This window comes from Leucopleurus acutus, assembly GCF_964270905.1.
Source record: "Leucopleurus acutus genome assembly, chromosome: 3".
Classification (NCBI taxonomy): Eukaryota; Metazoa; Chordata; class Mammalia; order Artiodactyla; family Delphinidae; genus Leucopleurus; species Leucopleurus acutus.
In genome coordinates, this window is record NC_139145.1 from 116,925,095 (window position 1) to 116,952,369 (window position 27,275).

The window sequence follows — 27,275 nt, forward strand, 5'->3', positions numbered from 1 at the left end:
CTCACACTTGTAAGGGGAGCAGTCCAATATACGATTTAATAAATGGAATCATGTTTTCAATACTCACCATAATATCATTTTTCTTAAACAACTGTTAATCCAATTATGTATTACAAAGCAAAAGTGATTATCCCTTAATGATTCAACAAAAAAACAGCTTTTGCTTCAGGGGTATAAACACCACCTCTCTGTGATGTTCACTAGAGCCCTACCAGCACCAGGTATGCTCAAATGTACTACTGCTTTTCAAAATGGGACATTACTGGGACTTCCCTAGTGGTCCAGTGGTTAAGACTCCACACTTCCACTGCAGGGGGCGCAGGTTCAATCGCTGGTTGGGGAACTAAGATGTCACATCCCACAAGGCATGGCCAAAAAACAAAGGGGAGATTACTTATGGAAAAAAAAAAAAAGCAGACAGCAGGCACCAGGGGTGATTTTCAAAATGGAATATTTCCTCAAAAATCATTTTTTTTAGCCCTAGGTTAATAGTCATATTTTGAGGCTTTTTCCAAATATTTCCAAGCTACCCCAAAAGAACACAGTAATAAAACATTTATAAAGCAAGCAATTACCCAATAAAGGGAACAATCAGTACAATTCTCTCTTTCCAGAATGCCCATCCTTAGGGCCCAGCTTGAGTGCAGCCATCTACGTCGGCCACCCTGTCTTTACAGAAAAAATTAGTATGACAGTAATAGACACCAGTCTTTGGGCAAACATTATTTATTCATTTATGGGTCAACAAATGATAGTTAACACCTACTGAGTGCCAGGCTTTACACTTCACACTTATAATTCAGAGATCATTGAAAGACAGTCCAGCATCTCTAGCAGCCTACAACCTAGAAGGGAGAGACCGCAGCAAAGCCACAACAAAGAATGTTTCAGTGTCTTCAAAGAGAAACAGGAGCACAAAGGAGTGACTAATCAGTTTTCCTACGGGACAGAGAGCCTTTCTTGAAGGTGGTCCTTGGGATGAGTTGAAAGATGAATAGCTGTGTATGGTTACTGTGTATGGAGAGGGCAAAGGGGCATTCAGGAAGCACATTCTGGGCAGAGGGAGCAACTGAGCACGACACCAGAAGGGAGAAGTAGCTTGGTTAATTCAGGAAACTGCAAGCTATGCAGTGTGACTTGACCGGGCTCGAATGCCAAGCCAGTATTTGGTGGGCACCATGAACACTGATTTTTGGGAACTCGCTTGTGCTGGCACCCAAGAGCCAACTGTTAAATTTTCAGGAACTTTGTGAACTGGTTGACGTCGTGTCAATAGCTTGAAATCTGTCATGTTATTTGCACCATAGAAATCATCATACACTGAAAATCAGTCCCCTTCTCAGCTCCCACTGATCCTGGACAGAGTTGAGAGCTTTGAAATCTTTTTTTTGTTTTGTTTCTAATACGAGTGACGTTATGAAAACATTATGGCTAATGTGCAAAAAATGCACAAAATGGTTTAGAGCAGGAGAAGCTGAGAAATCAGTTGGAAGGTCAGAGTTTAGGCACTATTTATTTATTTTTTGCGGTACGTGGGCCTCTCACTGTTGTGGCCTCTCCCGTTGCGGAGCACAGGCTCCGGACGCGCAGGCTCAGCGGACATAGCTCACGGGCCCAGCCGCTTCGCGGCATGTGGGATCTTCCCGGACCGGGGCACGAACCCACGTCCCCTGCATCGGCAGGCGGACTCTCAACCACTGCACCACCAGGGAAGCCCCTTGCACCTATTTTGATAGATACCCGCCCTGCCCCCCCACAACCCGCTGCCCCTTTAGGTCCCTTATAGATTGTTGTCATGAAAGAGATTTTTATATTTTCTAATTGGTTATTACTGTTGTACAGGAATGCTACTGATTTTGTACATTGATTTTGTAGCCATAACCTTATTGAACTTTTTAATTAAATGTAGATTTTTTTTTTTTTTTTTGGCTGCGCTGCACAGCATGTAGGATCTTCCCTGACCAGGGATTGAACCTGTGCTCCCTGCAGTGGGAGCACGACTCTTAACCACTGAACTACCAGGGAAGTCCTAAATGTAGATTTTAAAAAATGTAGACAAACACATCATCTGACAATAAAGTTATATAGTTATTTTTTAATAGGTGAGGCACAATTTACTAACAGAACCTGATTTTGTTTGGGTGTAGCAACGTAGCCAGCTAAAAACTACATTTCCAGGTTCCCTTTAATATGGGGAAGCCACATGACACTGTTTGGTCAATGAGATGGAAGTGGAAATTGTTATGTGGGGCTTCCAAGAAAGCTCTTTAAAATGGGACAGACTTGCCCTTTTGTCCTTTTTACTTCCTCATCTTCCTACCTGGAACTCATGTGTAAGGCTGGATATAGAAAAGTCCATCCATCTTGTGGCCAGAAGTTGGCAATGTGAGGCCAAGAAAATCAGACTGTGAACCCATCTTTGAACTATCGAGCCAAAGTTAATCAATGAAATTTGTGTTTTGTGGGAACACTAGAACTGATTTTTTTCTTTTTTAAGACACTGATTGGGTCTCTGTAATTCATAGCTGAAGTAAAATTCTGAAGTGATACAGAAAGCAGTGATACAGAAAGCAGTGCTGAAAATAACAAAATCTAATATACAGAATTGGCTTAATGTTTGAGGGAGGGGCTTTGAGGAGTGGTGATATATATCACAGGTTGGGAAGCTGGTGACTTGTTTGGAGATGATAAAATATTTGGCCAAATTGTCAACTTTGGCAATTTGACTTTGGAGAGCAGACCAAATGCTGATTGAGGCTGTAGCATTAGGGGAAACATTAGGAGAAAAACTCAAAATGTTGTCATGGGATGACTCTTTCTTGCTGTGTTCAGCAAAGTCCTAGCAGAGAGAAATGTACTTTTTCTCTGTTGAAGCTAGTAGCCTGCAGAGATGAAGGAGAACATCACCTTACTAAGGAAAGCGGTTCCTGCCATTTTTTTTGTGTTACTTTTTATCGTGATATAGGTCACATATGAACAAGAATCTATAAAATACATACATACAGTTTAAATAATATTTTTAAAATAAACATCCATGCAGTCACCACCCAAGACAACAGAAGACTGTCAGCATCCCAACAGCTCCCTGTTCCATTTCTCAATCACATTCCCTTTCCTCCCCACAGAGAAAGTCATTATTCTAACTTTGGGGACAATAATATACTTGCTTCTCTTAATAATTTGATCTCATATGAATACATCCTTAAAGCAATATACACTGTTTTGAACTATATAAATGGAATCATGCCGATGGCATCCTTCTATGATTTGCTTCTTTTGCTCCACATTATGTTTGTGATATTCATCCACCTTCTGATTAGCTATTTCCTTCATTTTCACCACTGTGTAGAATTCTACTGTTTGAATCTACATGAATATACAATGGTAGAATCTAACCATTCTACCAGTGCTGAATATTTGGTTTATTTCCACTTTTTGGCTATTACAGTGCTGCTATGTGCATTCTTGCACATGCTTTCTAAAAAACATGTTCAATAGTTTTCCCAAGACATTGTATCAGTTATGGCTCTGGCAGGAAAAAAATTGTATTTTGAGATGACTTTTAAGAAAGGGACCATTTACAAAGGTGTGGGCAGGGTGTGGGGAAACCACGAAAGATAGGGCAGCACCTTAGGGCTAGTAAGGGCAAGGCTCTGTTGCCACCCCTAGGATGAGGGGGTGAGGGCAAGGAAAGGATTATCAGAACCTGGAGAGAGAGCAGAAAATGACATATGAAGAAGTTGTGATCTTTCATCAAGGGACTTAGCCAGCTTGACATGATTCTTCAAAAAGTTATATGAGGGAATAAATAAACAACTTCATCCTCTTTCCTCCCTGAAACCTACTGCAGTGGCTGCCCGCTGCCATGATGCCTCACTGAACTTAAAGCAGGGTGGAGGGCACAGAGTAAAATCAGGAGGGCAAATGGAAGATAACCAGCAAAGGCGTGTATTTAGGAGTGCAGTTGCTGGGGTGTTGAGTGTGCACATCTTCAGAGTTACTGAAGAAGGACAAACCGTCTTCCAAAGAGATTGTTTTCAAATAAGAGTTCATATTGCTCCATATCATCACCAAAACTTAATATCATTGGATCCTTTCATTTTGTGAATCTGGGAAAGGTATTACAATAACTCTTTGTGGTTTTTTTTTTTTTTTCATTTCCCTATTACTAAAATGGCTGAGGATGTTTTCATGTTTCTTGGCCATTTGGATTTTTTTCTATGTAAAGTGCCATCTAAAGACTTGTCCAAATTTCTACTGGCTGTCTGTCTTTTCCTTAATGATTCATAGGAATCATTTATATACTCTGGATTATATATATACTGGATACTAGTATTTTGCCAATTATATGTGTTGCAAATACGTTCTCCCAGGTGGTTCCCTATATTCTGACTCTCTAAATAGGTAAGATTATAGGTGCTTATTCTTTGTGGTTTTGTTGTATTTTCTTTTAATGCCCCCAAACAAAATTATAATAAAAAGAAAATGAGTTGGATTATTAGACAAAACAGAAAAGGATGTGGAGAAAATTCTGGGCAAAGAAAATAAGACTGAAAGCAACAGAGGTGGGAAAAGAGTGGAAAGTAAGGAAACCATTTCTACTGGCTAAAGATTAAACATTTAAAATTTCATTTTAAATTTTTATTAAATATTACTAAATGATAACATTCAATTAAATGAATCATCTAAGTGAAAATAATTTAGTATTCACTCTAATGTTGAAAACACAATAAAAATGAACTTGAAACAAAATAGAATAGAAAAGAACAAATATGGTTCTATCTACTTTTCAATACATTAAATCAGTGCTTCATTGAACTTAATTTTGTAGAGAATTAATGTAAGTAAATCACACAATCAAGAAGCGTAGCTCTACAACTAGGTATTAAGCATAGCGTATAATAATATTAGGCATGAAATTGGTATGTTAATAAACATTAAGCCTAATTTTAATCCATCTAGTAATTTAAAGTCAAATTACCACTTTGGCCAAAGGTTGTGCGAGATCCTAATTTACGCTACTCCTAAAACATTGTCTTTATACATTTAGGTAACGAGCTATAAAATACGAAAAGAAACGAAAATATGAGAACAAAAGATTCAGTTCCTTAAAGCAGTAATAGAAAATGGGTTCCATCTTCATGTTTCAATTAAATAATTGTTTTTTTGATAAAAACTCCTCTATTGATAGCACAAAAATATTTGGAACAACTACTTAAGCTAACTACTGTTAAGCTGTCTTCTTTCGCGAATATTAATGAAGACATGATAGAAATATAACTAAGATAAATGAGGTGTTTTAACACACTTTAATCTTTTGAATTGCACATTCTTCTCCAGAAGGTCATAATAAAAATGAAGTGAGTGTACAATTTATCCTTTTTTACAGATTTGTGTAAAGTACAAATATAACTGCCAAGAAATGAAATATTGCTATTTAAAAGTCTTATATATGAAAATAATTACCTTGAATCTTAGACTAAATATTTTTTTAAAGTGAACCAAGTGCTTATTCATTAAAGAAATTTTAAATTAAAAAAATCAAATGAATAATCGTATTTTAAACAAAAATTCTTTTAACACAGCAAATAATACTGTGACATTATTTTCCTGAAGGTAACAAAACCACTCATGCTAGTTCTGCTAAGCTAATACTCTTCATAGAACTTAAGATAAGTATTAATTATGAATGTTCATGAGGTATCTGAAGATACTAGGAGCTAAAATATAATTATACAAAGTTGTAGAAGATACTAAGATCAAACATAGCAGTCCAGTGCCAACAAAGTGGTTAAGTGCTGAAAAATTCTTATGCTAAAGCAGGTTTATCTGAACTTCTGAGAGCCCTTATAAATGTAAGTTTTTATATTCACTATAAAACATAATAAAGAAGGAAATCACTTCCTGATCCCATTCCTAACTTCTCATTTTAAAATTGTCTCTAACAGAACGGATTTCCAATTGAAGTATAGTGGAAGTGGAATTCTCATTGTTATCAAAAAAATATACAGAAGTAAATTAGTATATATTCCAAATTCATATAAAGGAAATGTCATTTGGGGAGGGCTTATTGCACTTGCCTTTCACTCAATGAATCTGTAAGCCTGGAATGAGGAAGAATACATTCATTGATTATAAAATAACAAGTTTCAATCAAAAATTAATGATAAAATGTTCAAAGTTCATTTAAAAAATATATCAAGGGTGTGTCTGGGACTGTTTGGTTTTGTTTTCTTTGATGCCGAGTACTTTGTCATCAGTCCTGGCCTGGAATAAAAAAGAACATGCAATTAAAATGCATGAAGAACTACAAAACAAAAAACATAAAATAATAAAATGCACGAAGAGATTTAAAAAATTGTTTATGCAAATAATTGATTTTAGAACTTTTACTTAATGATTTCTAAAAGCAAATTTTAACATTTCTTAAAAATCAGACCTCAAAATATAACAGTTTTATAGCCAGCTTCATTAAAACTCAAATTAGCCATACCTGTTTGCTTTTGTTCCAATCTTCTGTACTTTGCCTGAGTTATCTTTAGAGGGAAGAAATTCCACAATGAATAACATGAAATAATTAAAAAGCTTTCGAAAAATTTAAAGAGTTAAGGTTGACTGATTAAAGACAATAAAAACCTCCTTAGTACTACATTGTTCGAATTTATATATACCAGAAACTAATGTATAGCATAATTTCTTTGTAATTTACTTGTTTCATTAGTATTACAGCTGATTTTGAAGTTGGGTTAGAGTCGGAACTACCAAAAAACAAGTTAAAGAGGCTTTTTGGCTATATAATTATAGTTAAGTTACCACTGTGCCTTGGCAAGTGTTCTCTGAAGGAATTTCTGTTTTGATTAGATCACTCAGCTCCCTAAACCACTGAGTTCATTCTGTGCTAAATCAAGCCCAAACCAGAGGTTTCCCAAAATTTTAAATCTAATGTCTTCAGCTAATTCTAACCCACCGTTAAGGTAACATTTTCCTAAATGGCAGCATACGTGAACTATGTAAACTGTAAACTGTAAACTCACCAGTACTTGTGGTGCTTTCTTTGGGTTGGTTAACTGGATTAACCTTCTCTCTTCTCAGTTCCTGGATAATGCCTTTATTTAAGCAAACATCTACATGCACATTGAATAGGGTAAGATCTGAAGTCTTTTGTTCTAGGTTACAAACAGGACAAACGAGGACTTGGTCACTGATCACTTCATATAAATAAGGTTGTAGGGGCTCTTTCCTTCCTAATGACGCAACATCTTCATTTTCCAGTGAAACAGCGCAACAATTCTGAGGACAGTGTTCCATATTAAACGATTTGCTTGGAAGACTAGAACATTCCTCTTCACTGTACTTATTACTTAGCGCATCTACACCTTCTGTATTAGATTGATTACCAGTAGTCTCTGCCAACTCTACAGAATCTACTGATGTGATCTCTGCATTCTTCTGATGAGTTTCACAATCCTGCTTCTCACAGACAGAAACAAAATCATGGACATTTTCTTTCTCGTTCACTTCTGTAGAGGAAGCATGTGAACGTGAGGACATTTTAGAGTTTCCACTGATGGAAGGTCCATCAAGACACGCATCTACATGTTTATTAAAGGCTTCCAGACTGATGCTTCCTTGTTCCCTGAAGCAAACAGGACAAGTAAATATATGGCAGTTATCTGAATTCTCCAATGTTTCTAAATTCTCACTCATCCTCTTCTTTAAAACTTGGAAGAATTGTGATGTCTGTAAACTTTGTTTATCTACAGTTTCACATTTAAATGTGTCCTGGTAGCTCCAATTTCTTTCAGATCGTTTTTTATCAAAGAAACTCTTCTTAGGAGACATTTCTAGAGGTTTTAGAAACTGATCTTTGTCAGTTTTCTCTGGTGTACACCTGGTGGCTGACAGGGCTTGGTTTCCAGGCTGTAAGAAGCCAATAATGCTCCTTTGTTGGCATTTCTTCTCCTCTTCATTGGGAAAACCAGATAGTCGCACCCCTAAATTAAACCAACCGTAATTAATCCATTTCAAATTCAATAGAGACATTTTGCATAATACTATTATAACACATATGAAAAAGGGCTGTTCAGCCAGAAATAATAAGCAACACTGTCTTTTCTGAATTAAAGGATGCTTTTTCAAAGGTGGTATTATGAGTAGAAATTAACTTTCTTCATAAAGCTGGGTATACTAAATAGTAAGTATCTATTGGAGTTAGCATGATTATATAGGTCTTTCAGTTAATACCTGACACATGATACCACTAAATATCGAGTAACTAATTGGAGTCAATTGCATAGATTCTTTAGCTCCCTTTTTTGCAATAGGCGCTATTTTTTAGAGCCATTTTAGGTTCTCAGCAAAGTTGAGTAGCAAGTACAGAGAGTTCCCATATACTACCTGCCCCACACATGCACTCCTCCTCCACTATCAACATCCTACACCAGAGTGGTACATTTGTTACAATCAATGAATCTATACTGACATGACATTATTACTCAAAGTTCATAGTTTACATTAGGGTTCACTCTTGATGTACATTCTATGGGTTTTGACAAATGTACAATGACATGTATCCACCATTATAGCATCATACAGAATAGTTTCACTGCCCTAAAAATCCTCTGTGCTCTGCCTATTCCTCCCTCCCCCCACCCCTGACAACCACTGATCTTTTTAGTATCTCCACAGTTTTGCCTTTTCTAGAATGTCATATGTTGGAATCATACAGGATGTAGCTTTTTCAGATTGGCTTCTTTCAGTTAATAATATATAAGTTTCCTCCATGTCTTTTCATGGCTTGACAGCTCGTTTCTTTTCTTCTCCCCCACCCTCTACTCCAATAGCTCATTTCTTTTATGTGCTGAATAATATTCTGTTGTCTAGACGTACCACAATTTCCATTCACCTACTACTGGAGGACATCTTGGTTGCTTCCAAATTTTGGCAATTATAAATAAAGCTGCTATTAACATCCACTCTTTAGCTCTTTTAGTTAACATACTTTATTCAAATTGACTTCAGTGTGTGCTATTTTTCATATGTGAAAGTATGGCTAATGACCCATCCTTAGCAGTAAAATTGGCATTTGGAGTGCTTATCCATAAACATTCTCTCACTCGTTCACTTTGGAAACATGGTTTGTGTATCTTTTTTTACCACGTGATGGCTAGAAATGTGGTTTTATAGTGCCACAATCCCTTATCTGTAATTCTGAAATCCAAAAAGTTCTGAAAATCGTAAGCAACAAATGGTAATTGATGACAAGATTGGTGTCAGACCATTTAGAGTCTTTACAACTCAGTGTGAATATTTTTTTGTTTTCCTACAGAAATAATAATGTGTTTGATCATGAAGTGCTGCTTCAGATCCCAAAGGAGTATTATATAATACACTCAACATGCAGTGAATTTGCTTTCTAAAATCTGAAAAGTTTAAAATTTTGAAAGATACCTAACCCCAAGGATTTCAGTAAGTAGTAAGGAAAAGAATGACTTTAACTGGTTCTTACTGGAATTAAACTAATGATCGTGGCGTCACATGCATCAGGTCCTAAGAATCGAGAAAAATGGCAGTAGCATAAGTACAACTTCCTAAACATGTTTAAGAAATAAAATAGAGGTGAGAATATTTCCCAAGTTGATTCTATGGAAAAGTCTAGCAGATTTAAGGAAAAACAAGTAAAGAAAAGTCATACCCATAAGTCTTAATCTCAAGGGATGTGGAAAATCAGCATCAATTTCTGTTCTTAGCAATTCTTTAGCAATAGCAAATATTTCTTCTGCAGTAGAAACAACAGATGAAACTGTAGATGCACGAGTTTTTACTTCAAAATTCACATTCTTTAGCTTAATGGTAACAGTTCTACCCTGTAACAAACAGAATACATTATTATATATGGCTTTTTAACTTCCATAAAAAAAGTTACTTTACAGGATAGAAAAATTCAGAAAGGTCTCTTGTGTACACAGAGTACGGAAGTATAATCAATTATTTACAAAAAAACATGGTAATGTGGAGCTTTTGTAGGAGGAGGAGGAGTTGTTGCCCTACCCACTGTGCCTAAACAAAACAGTAATGAAAGACAGAAAAACACAATTTTGGCTTATGTGATAAAATAATGACTCAATCTATAATGGTCTAGGGGCTGATCATAGAGTTTTTGTATCCACACTCCCTTCCCTATGTTTGTCAAGTGCATCATATAACAGTTTCTATATAAGAGAAATTTCTAGGAAGGAAGAACTCCAATGACACACTAGTTGACAGGTCTTATAACGACAAAACACTAAACTTACAATTTTAATTCTTTGGGGTTGAGATCATTCAATGTTAAAGATCAACATTCATTAAATAAAGACCCTAAAACAGTGCCTGATGTATATTAAACGGCAATAAATATTAACTATTACAATTACAAAAAAAAACCCATGGTAATGAAAATTGTCATAAAGAATAACTGAAATCCATAAGTAATCTAAAAATCCCATTTTAGTCAGTAATTATTACTTCCCTCCCCAACTGACTTTTTATAAAAGACTTTTATATAAAGGGCAAAGTTAACTGATTACTTTTCTTTTTACTGAATCCTTTTTTGAGGTTAATTCAGTACCTAAAAAGATAGGAAAAAAAAATCTTTCTGAAGGGACCTCATTGAAAAGATCTTCTGGACAGCTCACACTTATTGTGTGCCTACTATATGCCAGATATTATGTTAAATTTACGTGTTAGAACTCCTTTACGGTTATTGCTTAATGGATACAGTTTCACTTTGGGATAATGAAAAAGTTCTGGAGATCAAAAGTGTTGATGGTTGTACAATCTGAATGTACTTAATGCCACTAAAATGTATACTTAGAAAGTTAAAACAGTAAATTTTGTTTTGTGTATTTTGCTACCTCCTGGAGGTTGTGAGAGTAGGTTAGGCTTGTTGACTCACTTCCAAAGAATAGAGTATGGAAAGGGAAAAGTAGTAATTTCACAGTGGAGAAGCCTAGCAAACACTACTTTAACCAAGTGAGGATGGTTATTCTCACCTGTGATATCATGTGGCTATCATATACCTTGATGGGATGTGATGAGAAGGATACTTCATTTCTGTGGTATTCTTTCTAAAAACCTATAACCCTGGTCTAATCATAAGAAAATCATCAGACAAACCCAGATTGGAAGACATTCTGCAGTATACCTGGCTAGTATCCCTCAAGACTGTCAAGGTCATGAAAAACAAGGAAATACGGAGAAACTGTCACAGACTGGAGGAAACTGGGAAGATATGAAAAGTAAATGCAATGTGGTTCCCTGGACTGAACCCTGGAACAAAGAGAAGAAGGACATGAATGGAAAAAAACAGGTAAAACAAAAATACTGTCTGGATTTAGTTAACAGAAATGTGTTAGTGTCAGTTTCTTAGTTTTGCAAATGTACTATGATAATATAAGATGTTAATAATGAGGGAAACTGGGTATACTGGAAATCTTGATAATATCCTTGTACCTATTCTATAAATCTGAAATGATTCTAAAATTAAAAGTTTATTTAAAAAATTTTAAGAAAAGAACTCTCTATATATTTAAGGTATAAAAGAGAAGGATTATAAGAAAATATTCATCAGCTATCCCTTTCTTTGTAATAACTTTTTATTGCTTTTGTATTATACTTTGTAATAACTCTACCTCTGTTTTGAGAATGTTGGAAAAATACTAAACATGGATTGTTGTGAGTGAAGATTATACAATACAAAGTTCAAAGCCTTCCAGGTTTTGTTCTCAATGTGTTAAGCAACCTGGATTAAGGCCTTGAAACAAAATGCCTATTCCAGAAGGTCACTGTCTACCTGACAATGACATTAAAGGATAATTGGAAAGGCATTTATAACAAGCACAGTTCTAGGGAAATCCTTCCCTATCCCTTATTCTTTACTGCCAATATAACTCTGATTTTGAACTTATTCAAATGTACTCCCAAGGTAATATAAACTTCTCTGGAATTATACTGGAATCACTCCAACCTCATAAGTTGCTTCTCATAAAATGACCTCATCATAGGCCTCAGATAAGGGTCAGAATTCAATTTGTCTCTGTTGAAGACAAGAATTCTCTTTTCTGACACATCCCAATTTGTATTTAAATGCAAAATCTAACTCTTGGTTTAAGGTAGCTTTTTATTATTAAAAATTTAAGGTAGCTTTTTATTATTAAAAATTTAGAAAACTAAGAACACTGCATAAAAATGAAGTACCTTAAGTCCTTCTTTCTGCAGGTCTTGAGCAAGTTCACTGCAAAGTTCTTGGCACAAGCTGTACTGTTCTTCTGCTTTACTTATCTCACTGAATGTCCTAGAAAGGCAAGAATGATTTTGGTGCACAAAGTAAACTACAATTCAGTATACTTTAGAAATGATATAGTACATGTAAATGGCCTAGCATTAAGTTATATTTTCTACAGTACAAAGTTTTCAGATGAACTAAGATATGATTAAGTAAAAACATCCAGGATCTTCTTAAATAATGGGAGATTGTTTATAGCTAAACTGATTAGCAAAGGTGCATTTGCTCTCTACAATATGTTTTAAAAGATGATTAAAGTCACCAACATATAAGGATAATGCCCTCAAAACTTACAAAACATTAGGATACATATGTATACAGACTCTGCTACAGAGGATTATCTTAAGAAAGTACAAATGAGAACAACATTCCAATTACTGCATGTGTATTTTCTGTAAGCGAATTATCTTCAAGTAGATTTAAGGGGTTGGTTCGTGGCACCTACATAAAGTCATCTAATAGGCAACCGGAAATGGAGGGCTGGTAAGATTAAATGTAGAACTTGTGACTTCATCTGCACAAGGGTATTGAAAGGTCATATTAACATAAAGACACTAAAGAGAGAGTGGGGTAACCAGTAAAAAAGCCCGAGCAAACCCTGAATAGTCATTCAGTGAAAAGTCCCGCTTCTAACTATTCCCAGCTACCCAGTTCTCTTCCCTAGTGGCAACCAATATTGCCAGCTTCCTATTCATTATTTATTCCTCTAGAATACTGTATGTATATAAAAGCAAACAAGCAAACATTTCCCCTATATAAACAGTAGAATATTAGATACATTATTTACCACTTTGCTTTTCTCATTCATCCTGGTGAGAGTTCCCTATAAATAATTTCATTTATATATGGCAGCATAAATTCTAATTTAAAGATGTAAGATCATTTAACCAATCCTCTATTTGTAGAAACTTATTTCCAATCTTTTGCTATCACAAAAAAAAAATGCAGTGCATAACCATGTATACATGTAAAATGACATGTGATTACACCAGTGGAATGTATGCCTAGAAAAAGAACTGTGGGATCAAAGTACATGTGTATCTGTGATCTTGATAGATACTGCCAAATTGCTTGCCCCCTGTGGTAGGCAAAATAATGGTCCCCGAAGATGTTCAAATACTTATCTCTCAGAATCTAGTTCTTTACATGGTGAAATGAACTTTACAGATGTGGTTAAATTAAGATGAGGTGATTATCCTGAATTATCCAGGTAGGTCCACTGTAATCTCAAGGGTCCTTGTAAGAAGAAGGCAGGAGGGTAAGAGTCAAAGAAAGACAAAATGTGAGAGTTGAAGATAGAGAATGGGGCCGTGAGCCAAAGAATGCAAGAAGCCTCTAGAAGCTTTTAGAAAGGAAATGGATTCTCCTCTGGGGCCTCTAGAAGGAATGCAACCCTGATGACACCTTAATTTTAGGACTGCTGACCTTCAGAATTGTAAGAGAATAAATTTGTGGTAATTAGTTATACCACCAATAAGAAACTAGTACACCCTCCTTTAAAGTTTAATAGCTTTTTCACTCCCATAGTCTTGCCAATAGAGTGTGCATCTTTGCCAACTTAATTAGTGAAAAATGCTATCTCAGAGAATTTTCAATCTGAATTTCTTAAATTATACGGAGACTGATATTATTTTCACATGTTTATAAAGCCATTTGTACCATCTTTTCTGTTAACTAATTAGATCTTTGGTCACTTTTTTCTATTGGTTTGATGGCCCTTTCTTAAGAAATATTAATATTAGTTAATATTAATATTCTTGTACAGCAAGCAATGTTCTCAATAACAAAAGACAAAATAGAAGAAAAAATCATTAAATAGGACGATACTATCTCACTTTTGGATGCTTTCTTCCCCTCTTTTCCTTTGATTGCTTTTATGTAAATCACAGCCTAAAACAACAATTTTTATCAGTCATTTACTGATAAAGTGTGTTGTCTTGTAAAAGTCATTCATCTTTTCTAGGGAACCCCCTTGCACTGTTGGTGGGAATGTAAATGGATACAGCCACTATGGAGAACCGTATGGAGGTTCCTTAAAAAACTAAAAATAGAATTACCATATGACCCAGCAATCCCACTACTGGGCATATATCCAGAGAAAACCATAATTCAAAAAGACAAATGCACCCCAATGTTCATTGCAGCACTATTTACAATAGCCAGGTCATGGAAGCAACCTAAATGCCCATCCACAAATGAATGGATAAAGAAGATCTGGTACATATATGCAATGGAATATTACTCAGCCATAAAAAGGAATGAAATTGGGTCATTTGTAGAGATGTGGATGGACCTAGAGACTGTCACACAGAGTGAAGTAAGCCAGAAAGAGAAAAACAAATATCGTATATAAACACAAATATGTGGAATCTAGAAAAATGGTACAGATGAACTGGTTTGCAAGGCAGAAATAGAGAACAAATATGGACACCAAGGGGGAAAAGGGGGGGTGGTGGAGGTGGTGGGATGAACTGGGAGATTGGGATTGACATGTATACACTAATATGTATCAAATAGATAACTAATAAGAACCTGCTGTATAAAACATAAATAAAATAAAAAAAAAGTCATTCAGCTTTTCTGATCATGAATAATATATGTACAAAATGAAAACAACCTTATACTAGGTCCGCGGTTCTTAAATGTCTTAGTGGAACTTTGGTTCTTTGAGGAGATAAGCGAGGGACTTTTCAAACAATGACATATTTCCCAAAACAATAAGGTTCCATCAAGATTTCATTTGACTTCAAACAAGATTGTAAACCACTGAACTAGATCACCTCTAAGCTCTTGTTCATCAGTATCTTACTATTTGATGTCTATGGTTATTCACCAATATTTGAAGAACTTCAGGAAGAATTTCCATCATCATTTCTTAAATTTCCCAAATAACTACTCAGTATAATTTTTCTTATACATAAGCCTATAAATTAAGATTTAGAATCCTAAAATGCTTGGTTTTCACTGAATAGGAACAAAACCAACATTTAAAAAAATAACTGCAGTTAAATTTTTTCCCATTGAGAGCACAGCAAGCAAAGATAATAAAGCATTGCACTGGAACATTTACTGTAGGAGTATCAACTGATGAAAATTGTTACTTGGTTTGCAAATAGATTTTTAAATTTCAGTGAAAATTTACTAAAAATTAAAAATTAGTTTAAAATAATACAAATTATGAATAATTAGTAACAAAACATTACCTCTCAACACTCATGCTTTTCCTCTCTCCATCCCTTGAAATTAAAAAAAAAAAGCTTTTATTTGCTTTCTCAAAGAAGACTGAGTTTCTTTTAGTCAACCAAGATGATTTTACATCAGTTACCCTTTAGAGATCTCAATGTTTTAGATTAAAAGTTATACATCATGCAACACAGTGAGTTTTTTAATCTAAAAATAAAACTATCACCAAAGAATGTAGAAAGATATGCTAATATAATTACATGTGTGATGGATCAAGTCTATATCTATCAAAGACAACAAATTTGAAAACAGGATGATATTATAAATTGTTTCTATTAAAAGCCTGAATATAAAAAATCACAACTTACAAAAACCAACAGAAGGTAGTAGCATAATGGCTTGCAGTTATAAGATATAATTAAATTTTAAATAATTTAATATCCATTATCTAGTTTTTGGCCTAGTACATTAATAATAGCCTATTTATTATTCACTTATACCACTCTATAGAAGCTCAGTCAAAATTTGCCATACAGCAATAGGATGATGGTTGGGAATCTGAACCACCTAGTTTGGTTGGATTCTAGCTGCTCTGGTAGGAGCAGTTAAAATCAAAAAGCTGAAATGACATGTAGATTATTCATTTTCCTAATATTTCACAAACCAATTATGAATCAAGCACTGTTCTAGGCCTTGGAGATAACAGTAATGAACAAAACAGACCAAGTGCCTGCCTTTAAGAAACTTATATTTTAGGGACTTCCCTGGTGGCACAGTGGTTAAGACTCTGTGCTCCCAATGCAGGGGGCCTGGGTTCGATCGCTGGTCAGGGAACTAGATCCCACATGCGTGCCACAACTAAGAGTTCGCATGTCACAACTAAGGAGCCTGCAAGCCACAACAAAGGAGCCCGCCTGCCACAACTAAGACTCAGTGAAACCAAATAAGTAAATTAAATAAATGTTAAAAAAATAGTTATAAAGAAACTTCTATCTTAGTGGAGGGAGACAAATAAACATAGCAGTAAATATGGAACAGGTTAGAAGGGGAGAAGTACTACAGATTAAAAAATAAAGCAAATTAAGGAAACAGAGAATGTTGATAGAAGGGAAGGTAAGTTTGCTATTTTATATGGTTAAAAATTACCTATGAATTTCACTTAAAAGCATTACCTGCATCTCTACCACAGGTTAATATGTGCTATATTATATTAAAAACTGTATTGTTTTCAAGCACTATGGAAATAAAAAGAGGATAATTTTTGGATTAAAGAAGAAAGTTTTATTTCTCATCACCTTCATGTACTGGATTATTTATAGTACTGTGAAGTCTTTCTCTCATCTTTCATTATATCCACTCAAGATCAAAGTCAGCTACCTGGACTTGAAAGAATGAGGAGCATGGAGAGATGAGAAAAATAATAGCACATGCCTTGCAATTTCTGTAAGATATAGCAGGTCTAATTGGTTAATCAAACTTATTTTACATGCCTCCTCAGTAATCTTGTTTTCCTTTAGTTTAACTATATGAATATAAAAGAGTTATTTTGAGGGCAGGCTAACAAGATGATAACGAAATCGTAAAAATAGTGCCCAGTGTTAATTTTCATTCTTGTTTTTAGTGCCTTCTTTTCACCCACCCTAAACAGTGTACCCTTCTAGCTCTGGGATCCTTCTTTTTAAGACCTGGATGAAAGAGTGGCAGGGAGGAAACACAGGGCCTCTCCTCTAGCCGTTTCCTCTTCTCTTAGATCTTTGCATGGCTGGCCCCTTCAGGTCTCTGTCTCTGGAGAACCGCTGCCAACCCCATCTCTTACCCCCCAAGTCAACATCTATGTGCCCCCACTCTGCCTTACTTTCTCCATTTGTTTATTTGGTTACTTTTTATTTCCCACACTACTCTGCAAACTCCATGAAGGCAGGACTTTGTCTTGTTTACTGCTATTATCCCCAGTGCCTAGAACAGTGCCTAACGCAAAGTACTCAGTACTGAATGAATGAATCATTTACAAATCTGGAAAACAGAAGAAATACAGGTAGTTCATGAAGGCTTTCAAGGAATCGTTAAGTCTACTTGCTTTAAAGGGTGAGTTCTGCAGTATGAGCCATCTTTCTCACCCCCACAATCTGATCACCAATATTCTTACGTTCTGAACAAAGAACAAGGCAGGTACAGAAAAGAAAGCACCCATCATTCCTCTTATCCCTCTATCCAAATGCTGTAGCCAACAACCTAGGAGTGATTTTTTATTCCTCTTTTCCTTTTCTCTCACAACCAATCTTTTGACTCTAATTCAAAAATTATATTCTGAATTGAGCTAGCCTAAAAGAAATTTAAAACATGTTATCCTTGTAGTCTCTATCTCAATGGTGAAAACTGTTATTTCAGCAAATGCTAAAAAAAAGCAGAATAATTATAAATACAGATACCTTGCCAGCTGTGTTGAACCTAGACCCAGGGAAATATGAAGGAAATAATGCCAAGATGTTTCAGAGAAAAGGAGAGAAAGTAATGCCCTCTGTTGGTATAGTTCTGTACAAGTAATAATTCCAAGGGCCTTCAACATTTTCTCTGTAACTTTTCCTATTCCAGAAACCTAGAAAAGAATCAACTTATCATTAATACATTTTGAAATTAAGATAAGAAGTGATATTATAATCTCATCATATATTTTATAACTAATAAAAGGTATAAATAATGTGCCTAGTTTCAAAAGTCACACAAGAGAATGGCTTTAGTTACTTTTTGGCTATATTTCCTAAACTAGTGTTCCATGAAAATTAAAAATTTTAAATTCCATGGAATTTTTAAAAAGCATTTAAAAAAGAGTTCTGCGGTCATATAAACTTGGGGAATGGTAGGATAAACAACTTTTTATTCCCTTTTAATTTTTTAAAACTGAAGTATAGTTGACGTACATTATATTAGTTTCAGGTGTACAACACAGTGATTCAACATTTATATACGTTATGAAGCAATTACCACAATAAGTCTAGTAATCATCTGTCACCATACAAAGTTATTATAATATTACTGACTATAGTCTCTATACTGTACATTACAACCCATGACTTTTTTTTTATGACTCCAAGTTTGTACCTCTTAATCTTCTTTACCTATTTTGCCCAACTCCACACCCCCTTCCCTCTGGAAACCACCAGTTTGTTCTCTGTAACAATCAGTCTGTTTCTAGGATAAACAAACTTTAAATGAACTTTTTTACTGTAAGAATTATGAATCTTCAATAAATTAATATCTCTTGTGACCCACCAAGGGTGGTACATTCCAAAGTTCTTTGACCCCAGAACGTTTTTTAACAGAACACCCATTCATACCTTAAAAATACATTGGAAAACACTGCTTTATAGCTATATCTTATATATACTAAGCTATTCAGTAGTCATTATACATTATATATTTTGATATAGACTTTCTTCTGAGCGTTGAAAATGTTTATTTAGATTCACTAATACACATTATGCTGAGTCAGGGAAGCAAGCCCTAGAACATCAAATAGTGTATAGTACAATTATTATTTTTTAAAAAGCATATATATACAGAATAATCTAGAAGCTGTAAAAAATAATAAAATATACCCTTTCTATAATCCCTGAGGAATCATTTTACCATTTTAAAGATGGTAAAGTATTTGGGTTTTTTTTTTCTGGTCAAAAACAATTAAAATTCTAAATCTTTTCAACAAACTTTTCAACATACAAGCTTCCTAAACCTCACTTTTAGGATTTCATAGAAAGATTTCTTCAAGTCCTAATTAAATCATCCATTATCATTCTTGCTTGTTAGCTATCATTTTAAAAAGTTTCTGAAAGAATGATTACTATCATCCTAAATAGTATTTCTTCAGAACACCGAGTATATATATAGATGACAAATTTTGCATAAAATTTCACCTTTCTAATGGGTAAGTCCTTGATGAAGTCCATCACAGCTTGTCTATTAGGGAGAATTTGGTATTGTCCATTTGGTTTATTCTTATCACTGCATACTTTCGCTAACATTGTATTTGGTGCGATGCCTTAAAAGAAGAACACTCTGATGACTCAAAGAACATGATATGTATGATTTTAAAATACGTGATAACAACACAGAAAAAAAATTAAATGCAAAAATCTGAAATGTGGAATGCTACTTTAAAAATAACATTTGATTACTATCTATCTCCCCAGGGCTTGCTATGGTTTTAGGAAAAGGAATTGTATTAGTTATTGTGGCAGCAGAAATGAGGAATATTTAAATCTCCATGGTATTTTAAAGTCTAAGAGTAATTTCTGAGTTTAAGTGATATTATTAGTTTACTTACTATATTTAGTAGGAATACAGGGCTGTCTTACAGAAAAGATGGAGAATATAATTTAGGATGGATGTTTACTCTTTGAAAAGGTCTCCTGTATAGATTATCCACATAAAGAAAAAAAAATCAAAGATTCTGTTTCCAGTATATTTAAAACAATGATAATGAAATGCGTGTATCGTTTTTATGCTACTCACAAAGCAAATTACCCCTTTTCAGAGAGGTGTTTTATAATTTCTAGGTGTCTTAATGATTAAGATAACTTGAAATAGGTATATTCAACTATGATCATCAAATAGTTCAATTTTTATACACATTTTTCTAAAATTTATTACTTATTCTCATGCTTTGGCATAGGAAGAAAAGACTAACCCAATCATAATATGGCTTTCTTAAGATAATCTAGGGTCCTCATGAATATCAGTTTCTATGCTAAGACACAGTGATACCCTCATGAGTTATTGGCATATGTAAAGCTCTTTTTCCCTTCACCAGATGATCCTAGATTGCTATGTTGCTAGTTGGTGTTTTTTCCTGTCTCATCCATATTTTGTGTGGACATCTGTGGTCTCTCTTGCACTGTAAGTCTTCAAAGGGAAAACAAAGTATTATGTCCAAAACCAATTAAAATATATTTTGTGTTTCAAAAAAGATAGCTACATGAGCTTTATGATAAGTTTTTGCTTTGGACACATGGGTTTTTGTGCTTAATTCCAATTTACCTATAGGTTCACAGTATTCTGAATAGGTATATTGTCAGAAGTTAATAAAAAAACAGCTAAGTAAAATGTTATTCTACACTTTATAGTGAGAAACTACTAATATTACACTATGTTAGCTAGTCTGAAAATTATTGGAACCATCAATATCCTTTTAAGTACCTGCACTGGCTGTCAGTGTAGTTTTTTGCTCGATTCTGAAACGAATTTCCTTTACCACTTCCTCAGCTGATGTTCCAAAAACAATTGAGTTTTGGAGTATTTGAAGATTATTCAGTTCTTCAAAGTTCACTTGGAAAGGATTTCCTGGGGACTGCAAATCAGGAGGACTATCTTCAAAAAGTAGAGGAGAGATGGATCGTTCCTGCTCACGCAGTTTATTAACTTCCTTTCCTGGTTTATCTAAATTATAAACAGCAACAGTAATTCATCTTCATTTTAAAAAGCACATACTTCATAAATTAGGTTTCCCTACAGTCTTTTTAAAGACAAAACAAATCTAGTTTAGTTTGCTTTCTAAGAACCAAGGTCAGAAATGTTAGCATTTATATTTTTAAATGTTTACCAAAGAAAACACTGATTCTAAGTTTTTCTTAAAAGAAATATTATCCATTTCCATTGTATACATTTTAAAACGAAATATCTCATGTAAATCTCACTAATTTTTGTACTGAAATTAATTGAAACCCAGAATTGGAATTAGATTCACAGTGCTTTTTTCTCAAAAAGATGAAAGGTTTTTTTCCTTTACTCATCTCTAGAGGAAAAAAAGAACCTTCTTAAATTAGAATTTAGGAATAAGGAAAAAGGTGTTAAGCAACATAGAGCAATTATGCCTGAAAGATAAATTTTGCTTTTGGAGGGGGAAAAAAGCCTAAAAAATTTTTTCATTCATGGAAGAACTTTTCAAATGTTAAATAATCTGAATTTTCTTCTTTCAAATGCTGATTTTAATTTTGACTTGTTTGTTTATAAAGTATCACTTTTACTAAGAGCACATCTGAAATCAATAGAAATTACTTCTGGAAGTTATATTTCTTTAAATATATAAATTCTTAAGGTCTAATCAGATTAACCATGGTCCAAGTTTAAGAGCGAGAAGCCTTCGTTATTATCAAAAGGCAGTAAACTAATATTAATATTAAAAAGTAAAGTAAAAAAACTAATCTGGTTATTATCTCATTTTAGTTGCATTTTTCATAAATGAACTGTGAAATACACTTAAATCTATACAGATACTAAAAATGTCCTTATGAACAAATCTATTGAAGACTTTACTTTCCGGGCTTAATGGAGGAGAAATCAGTTGAAGTGTAAAATTGATAAAAACTAAGATTAACAACAGAGCTTTTTCATCCATTTCATAATTTTATTACATATAAATGTTTTCCAAATTAAGGTAAATACAGATGCAAAAATTAAATTTCTAGTTTCAAGACACATATACTTAAAAAATGAAGATGGCCTTTTCAAGAGATTTTATAAAGATAATATAAATAAAATGACAGACACCTAATTAGTTTCAAATTTTTAAGTATGTAATATGAATTAAGTTACAGACAGGTATTTTCCAAATCTGAATTCCCAGGCCATATACAAAACAAGCCTTATTTTCAAACTTACACTAGCCGTTATGTATGTACTTTAGTTCCTTTCATTTTCCATTATCTGGTTTTAAAATGCAGAGCAATTCAGGGGGATTAAGACTAAGGCACAGCTGAAATGGTATTTACCTGGACCCTCTTTTTCCCAACTAGATGTGTGAAAGTCAAGGTAAAGAGATACGGAAAACCTGCAGGCCACGTAAGGCACGTTCACAACCTCCTTCTGCAGTTCCTTATGCCATGTTTTGTATCTCATGCTTCTATCACACTGCCCTCAGGTGAGTCACTGATAGCAGGACACTACAGCAGAAAGCAAAGCATGCTGTTTCCAGGTTCATTGTTTAGAGCCGCTGCTGAATGGTGTAGTTATCGTTTCAATCTGTCTACTTCTCTGCGAGGCCTGGCTATGCAACCAACCGCTGAAGTGGTTTCTTATTTGCTTTCTGAAAGAAATATCTTTATAAGCCTCATAACTGAGGTGATCAGCATATAAAAGTAAGGTTTCTTATAATTTGAAACAGTAGGACTAAGATCCCATCTGGATGGCAAGTGCTAAAAAGTATACAGTACAGTATTTTAGTTTTTTACATTGCCTGGCACCATCTAGATTTATGAGAGAATAAACATAAAATAATAATAATTATTATTTTATTTCTTTATAGACTGTGCCTTTTAGAAAAGGGGCAAACAGCAGAAAAATCCTTTGGACTTTAGAGGAAGGTATATCAACCACCTGCCATGACTCCAACTCACTGTTGACAGCTTCTCTGGGCATAATGTGAAATCAGATATGCCTGAAAGTCCAGCCGACAGGGACTTATATATGAAAAAAAAAAAAGTTAAACTATTTAAATTGCTTAAGAATATGAAATACATGAAGAGGAAAGTACATAAATAAATATGTTAAAAGCAACGATATTAAAAATTCACATCCTCATAATAAGTGTGGACATATAGTAAATGAAAAGAACATTAGTAGAGAACGAAAACATTTACCTTAGTCCCAATATAATTTTTTTATAACATATTGTGAAAGCAGTTGTTATAGGACACCCTCAGGGGATGCTCTGACATAACTATTTAATGGCTCCCCTCCTTTCTCCTGTGAAAAGTAAGGAACTAACAAAGTAAGATTTTAAGCAAAGTGCCATTAGACTTTGTGTGTCACTTCCTCAAACAATAAAGTTAGTATAAGAGCAAAAAACCTTTTGCTCCAAGCCCCTGTGTCCAGAAATTATGTTTGTTTATTGTTTAATGTTTCTCTTAAAGAGAGAGACCTACTCCATTAGAGCTCTGAGTAAGGTAATAAAATCATGATTCAATGTCCATACTAAATTTGCTCCAAAGATGTGAGCCCCAAACAATGGTAAAGTTAGAATTTTATGGCATTGGGGATCTACCCTTTTTGCTTCAGGGAAAGTTACAAAGAGCTTCCCCACCACAGCCTGTCCCCTCTGAAGCAGTTAATGAGTTGTACACATGAAACATGGCTATGGGTTTTGAGCAAACCCTCTATTTCTACCTTTTCATCCAGGTGAACTTTGCTCAGGGGTCCAGGGCAGTGCTGGCATTTGAAGTAATCACACCTCTGACAGAGGACTGAAAGCAGTACATGTATTATCTGCATGATTTTTGGCATTGTTTTGGGTAGGTAATAAGGGGCTCATTTGAAAAAAACCTTGGGGTCATAAACTTGTTTCATTATATATAAAAAGAATCAAAATAAGATCTAAGGCCAAGAAGGGAGTTGGGGAGTCATTAATTTCGGCAAGGTTAAGAACAGCAATCACTGTATAAACAGATTATAGAAAATTTGGGAAATAAAGGAAAAAACCCATCCAATATTTTGATAAGTTCAAGGCTAATTAAAAAAGAATCTATTTTCTATTAACAGCTACATAAAAAGGCCACTATAAACAAAGAACCTCCTCAGATTCAAGGCAATCCAACCCCTGGTTAGTTATATCTTACGGAAAAAACTGCTATGAAATTACTTTGTTTAGGGATTCTGCACACTCTTAAAGTCTAGAGATTTAACAATTTCATTTGATTTAAAAGTGGCATTCCACACATTTATCTCAGAAAACCCACTTGGTTGTGCCGTGCAGCTTGTGGGATCTTAGTTCCCCAACCAGGGATCAAATCCGTGCCCCCTGCAGTGGAAAGCGTGGAGTCCTAACCACTGGACCACCAGGGAATTCCCTGATTTTTAATTTTTAATACTTTTTCATAATAAAGCTATATTTAGTCCTGTACCTATGCATCCTAATGAGTTAACTGGTTAATTCAAAGGATTTTTTGTTTGTTTTTAGTCTGAGCATTCTAATAAATTGCTTACCATTTTCTAGAGAGTTCCCTGTTTTGATGAAATACTTCCTTTTGTCCTCAGGCCAATTTTGTCTTTCCTCTAAATGCTTTGTTATATTCACGTAGGCTTCATCAAGACTCATGGCCATAAAATTGGGATCATAATCAGCAAGTATTTCCTTAACCTTCGAAAGGAACAAAATGGTTTAATTTTGCTGCCAAAGTAAAACGTGCCACATACAGCTGATAAGAAACATTAATATTCTTACTTTGCAACTATAGTAAGGATTCTATAATCAATAGCTCATGGATTTAGAGAATAAATAATTTACTGCTAGGGCAAGTTTGTCCAAATTCTCTTTTGTATTAAAGTAGATCACAAAGGCAGAAGACCATGAAATAGCTTCATTTGATTCAATCTCTATTTAGCCACCTATATCTATATATAATAAGTGATTCAAATAAACAACAACATCATTCTGATAGGCCCAGAAAAAACGGTTAAGCAACATAATTTTAGGTGGCAAGTCAAAAGCAGAAGTGGGAACAATAGGATCCTGCTCTCCTTTACCTTTTACTATTGTTTTTGTTCTTCTTTTTCTTAGGTAAGAAGTGGATTTATTTATTTAGTTAGTTATTTTTAAATTTTATTTACTTATTTATTCATTTTTGGACTGCGTTTGGTCTTCGTTGCTGGGCGCGTGCTTTCTCCAGTCGTGGTGAGCGGGGGCTACTCTTCGTTGTGGTGTGCAGGCTTCTCATTGCGGTGGCTTCTCTTGTTGCAGAGCACGGGCTCTAGGCTTGCAGGCTTCAGTAGCTGTGGCGCATGGGCTCAATAGTTGTGGCTCGTGGGCTCTAGAGCACAGGCTCAGTAGTTGTGGCTCATGGGCTTAGTTGCTCCGCAGCACGTGGGATCTTCCCAGACCAGGGATTGAACCCATGTCCCCTGCACTGGCAGGCAGATTCTTAACCACTGCGCCACTAGGGAAGTCCCCAAGTCAACTTGTTTAGAGAGAGACACACCCCACAGCCAGAGCGCGGGCCATTTCAGAAGGTGAGAGCGGCCTTGGGAGAAACACACTCCACAGACAGAGTGTGGGTCATTTCAGAAGGTGAGAAAGGCCCGTTTTTGTTCATTTTAAAAAGGAATACTCTTACATGAAGGTATTATGTTGCTTTAGAAAGTAGTTCTGCTCCAATTAATTATAATATGTCCATAAAACTCCACTCAGTACACACACTAATGCATGTATCCATTCAGAAAACAAAAATCAGGATTTAGAATGGAAAAGATGACAAAATCTGTAGTGTAAGTCTGTGTCTATATTAAATGATGGGGAAAAGCCTGGAGTTGCATCTTGGGATAAAAGAAATATGTAAAAAGATCAGAATCTCTGCATGATTCCAGAAATGCCTTTTATATAAGATAGTTTTATTATATGAAAGTTTTTTTTAACCACTTAAGTATTAGCTGAAGTTAGAGGAACTGGCTGCCAAAATAATATGTATATTAGAAAAACATACTTGCTGAATTATGTTATGTTTCACCTAGTGTTTACAAGCTGTCTGCCTTATCATGAGAAAATTTTTTTTGATGCTTTATAAAAAGAAAGCATTTTAGCTTAATATAATTATGAACAGCTGAGTCAAAGGTAATTTTAGAAAATGGTGGCATAAAACTTGGCCAAGCTTTACTCAGAGAGTACCTTAATTAGCTTTGTTCTTGTAGAAGAAACCAATTCTACAATGTGCTCAAATGGAATCTTTCTAGTGAAAATGAAACTCTGGAACGTCTGTAGTTGGCAGCCAACTAAGATTATTCTGAATGAGAAGTACTCTCTGGAGACAATGAACACTCACTAACTTCCTTTACACAGGATACTGCTTTAAGAACAAAAATAGACAGACTCCAGTAAAAATCAAGCACTTAGGCTTGGAGAGCAGTTAAAGCTATTCCATTCTTTTTGGATAAAACGAAAATGGCTTTTTCTTACACGTTTAAACCAAGCCATAAATATTAATGCATTTATAATCAGTGAATTTGCACTGTAGTTCATTTACAGATAAGAATCCATTTGTCATCTGCAAATAAACTAGTTAGATCCTGATTGAATTTGAAGAAAGATTTCTCCATCTTATGTAAATAACTAAAGAGAACTAAAAGCAATTTAGTTCTCATTGTCGTACTGTCAGAAGTTTTACTGAGTTAAAGCAGAAGTTAAAAAAATTCTTACAAAGTCTTTGGAGGATTTTCAAACTTATTAAAAGCTTATAATATTTATGGTTGGCATTTTATCTCTACTTAAGAATACAGTAAAACAGATAAGCAGTAACCTGTGTGAACCTGCTTCCCCTTCCCCACCACCTCTGCAGATGTAGGCACAAAAGCACTTGCTTCCACAGGCTGTTTTTCAAAGAATTTTTTAAAACTTTAAAAAAACTGGGAGTGGAGTATCATTTTGATTTGGGGGAGGTTTCACTGCTAGGGGAAATGAGGTGGAATACAAATAAGAAGAGTGAATCTAAAGACAATTTACGAGACTAAATGGTAATAAGTGGGAAGCCAGAGTTTTTAAGTGTTTCAATTCAGACAGTAGGCTTTAACCCACTGCATTTTGCCACAGTAGTCTAAAAATGTTTGAGGTCGTATACTAAAATTTCAATTTATGACTGAAGTTTTAGCAGTGCCATGACAGTCCAGTTGTTACCACAATTAGAGAAAAGGGCAGTTTTTCATATATGACAGTTTAGGCAATTTTAGTGAATCATCAAATCTTTATTTTTCAGAGAACCTTTTCAAAGCAATAGATTATTCCCCTTTTTCT

The 27,275-nt window shown here is 34.7% G+C and overlaps 2 protein-coding genes across 2 annotated transcripts in view; both read right to left on the reverse strand.

Annotated features, from left to right (window-relative positions):
* ANKDD1B (ankyrin repeat and death domain containing 1B) overlaps positions 1-1,291 on the reverse strand; it is a gene marked incomplete at both ends in the record, with an annotated part of 56,176 nt that extends 54,885 nt beyond the window's left edge. Inside the window, 1 exon segment of the mRNA XM_082835056.1 lies at positions 1,143-1,291. Within this exon segment, the coding sequence (XP_082691182.1) occupies positions 1,143-1,291 (149 nt within the window).
* A 3,522-nt stretch (positions 1,292-4,813) lies between these two features.
* The window catches only part of POLK (DNA polymerase kappa), a 61,546-nt gene continuing 39,084 nt past the window's right edge, over positions 4,814-27,275 (reverse strand). Inside the window, exons 6-15 of the mRNA XM_082836070.1 lie at positions 24,482-24,635; positions 20,702-20,941; positions 19,420-19,544; positions 17,938-18,104; positions 15,529-15,561; positions 12,238-12,334; positions 9,695-9,866; positions 7,035-7,994; positions 6,494-6,536; positions 4,814-6,267 (exon numbers count right to left, since the gene is read on the reverse strand). Coding sequence (XP_082692196.1) covers positions 6,183-6,267; positions 6,494-6,536; positions 7,035-7,994; positions 9,695-9,866; positions 12,238-12,334; positions 15,529-15,561; positions 17,938-18,104; positions 19,420-19,544; positions 20,702-20,941; positions 24,482-24,635 — 2,076 coding nt within the window. The 3' untranslated portion in view covers positions 4,814-6,182. The remainder of the gene's footprint in view (positions 6,268-6,493; positions 6,537-7,034; positions 7,995-9,694; positions 9,867-12,237; positions 12,335-15,528; positions 15,562-17,937; positions 18,105-19,419; positions 19,545-20,701; positions 20,942-24,481; positions 24,636-27,275) is intronic.